Below are 2,268 nucleotides of genomic sequence, written 5' to 3' on the forward strand. Positions count from 1 at the left end.
CTTAACTTTCACACTTCGAATACAATTAACTAAGCAACAATTTCGGGAAAGCGACCCAATGGAAATTATCGAAGGACCAGTTCTGGACAACAGTGCACATCGATTTGTAACAATGAACTGCACCTATTAAACAGACTATTTGTTATTGTATGCTATAAAATGGCACAGAGAAAAACATAATGTTTATTACACTTTCTTCTTGTCGCTTTGAATTACGCTGACACAAGAGACATCGACATTTATTCACGTTCTTGAAACAAAACAGTTTTTACATTAAACACATAGACAAACCATTACCCAATTTTTATAATTTAATTTGCTTTTTGTAGTTTATTAATTCAAGCACCAAAGGGTTGTGTGTTTTTTGAAACAATTTGGAAACGAATAACATTTTCAATAAAATGTTTTTCAATTAAAATTTAGTCTTGCACGCCCTTTCCCTGTAAAAAAGACTAATAATTTTAACTTGCACACCTTGGGGAAGTCACTTTATATTAAATTTAATTTAATTATACCAATAATACTATATGGTTTTATTCATTTATTATTTAAAATACTGTGTATATTATAAGTTATATAATATAGTGATATTTAAGTATGATAAACTTAAATACTATATCATTTTAGAATAATCATATAGTATATATAGACATAATAGTCATATTATATATAACTGTTTGTTTATTTATTTATTTTAAATAACAACAATTGCTCTTTATATTTTTTTGTTCAAAAAAAATTCAAATAATACTTGATTGACAATTGTTATTATTATATATTACTACAGGTAACCAAAATAATATCAACTCGTTGATATGTATAAAGATATTTATTTATAAAATTAACGTTAATGATAATTATACACTTATTATTATAGAGAATGACTGTTAGTTTATATTTCAAACCGTAGTAAATAAAAATATTCCAACGTTTTAACACGTTTTCAAATGACAACAAAAAAATGAAAATAACATTAACGTCTACTATAAAAATATTATTACACGCAAAAAGTTATTCAACACAATAAGCGTCATGAATCAGCCCCAACACATTTTCCGAATTAAGAACAATTTTTTTGGATTTTTTAAATTTTTGCAGACAAAAGTCCCAAACGTTATTTCCAAGTTTCATAATTATTTCTTTACCAATAACTTTTCCATTGGGCATTTTGATTGAGATATCTCCTCTTACACCTTCTCTATTAATTTTTTGATATAACACGATGAATCCCTCCTCAAATAACAAGTCCTCTAATACTTCTAAAACTTCTCTCTTTTTAAAGTTCATTGTTTTTCGATATGCGGTTTTATCTGATAATCCCATTGTACGCATGATATTCATCCGATCTTGTATTCTTTTTGTAACAAAAGTGTTGACGTCAAATATGAAATTTTCATCAGTGAAATTGATCTGACGGAGGACTAAAAACTGTTTACTAAATTTGGTCGACTTCTGTGGCTTGGCAATTATAACATTTGCACGAATGGAAAGAAACGCCAGTAACGCACACTGAAGATTAGTCAACGTGCTTCTTTCAACCACAGACTGTGAAAGTTGTGGGTTGTGTGTACAATTAGACGACATCTTGTTGTAAAGTTGGTTATAAGTAGTTACTAAGTTTCATTAAAAAAATCAAAGGGAATTGGTTGTTTTTCGGTTTTATTTAAATTTATTTTTAGAACAACAATGGATTTCTATTGTGCAATTATTTTGCCAATCGAATTAAAGTAGTGCGCATTTAGAGATGGGTGGTGTCTTCAATACATTTTTATATTATAAGTTATTATTTCTTATTAATTATATTCAATATAACCAAGTTATTCAATTGGATTTTATTTGAAATGCATTAAATTTGTTTTAAGATAACACTCTTTTAAATTTGTCTTTTAATAAATCACATGTCAATGAATTAACAATTAAAAACGTGACTAAAATCTATAATTATATTTTTATAAACCCAGGAATATCTCTATAATGCGATATATGGCAAAAACGATTAAAAAATACTATAATAATTGTTATGAATGTAAAATGTGTTATTCTGTATGCTTTTTTGAGTTAGTGCTTAATTAATTTGGGTCATTATTTTATTATTTACACAAAGATTGTATTTTTAAATATGTGTAGACTTAATATTAAATTGACTAATTCGAAATAAATAAATACAGTAGGGAAAATGAACCTTAGCCCGGGAAATGTACTTCAGCCCAAAGAAATTCCTATATTTTTCTTTAAAAACACGGGTTTTTACTAAAAAAAACAAATATT

General features: G+C 26.5%; 1 protein-coding gene across 1 annotated transcript; it reads right to left on the reverse strand.

Annotated features, from left to right (window-relative positions):
- Nucleotides 1–1,011: 1,011 nt before the first annotated feature.
- EIN_367940 (hypothetical protein) lies at nucleotides 1,012–1,584 on the reverse strand (the record flags this gene model as incomplete). The annotated part of the gene is made up of 1 exon (XM_004184239.1): nucleotides 1,012–1,584. One exon carries the CDS (start codon nucleotides 1,582–1,584, stop codon nucleotides 1,012–1,014), a length of 573 nt encoding a protein of 190 aa, XP_004184287.1.
- Nucleotides 1,585–2,268: the final 684 nt, after the last annotated feature.

This window comes from Entamoeba invadens (genome assembly GCF_000330505.1).
Source record: "Entamoeba invadens IP1 unplaced genomic scaffold scaff_1105074725449, whole genome shotgun sequence".
Classification (NCBI taxonomy): Eukaryota; Evosea; order Mastigamoebida; family Endamoebidae; genus Entamoeba; species Entamoeba invadens.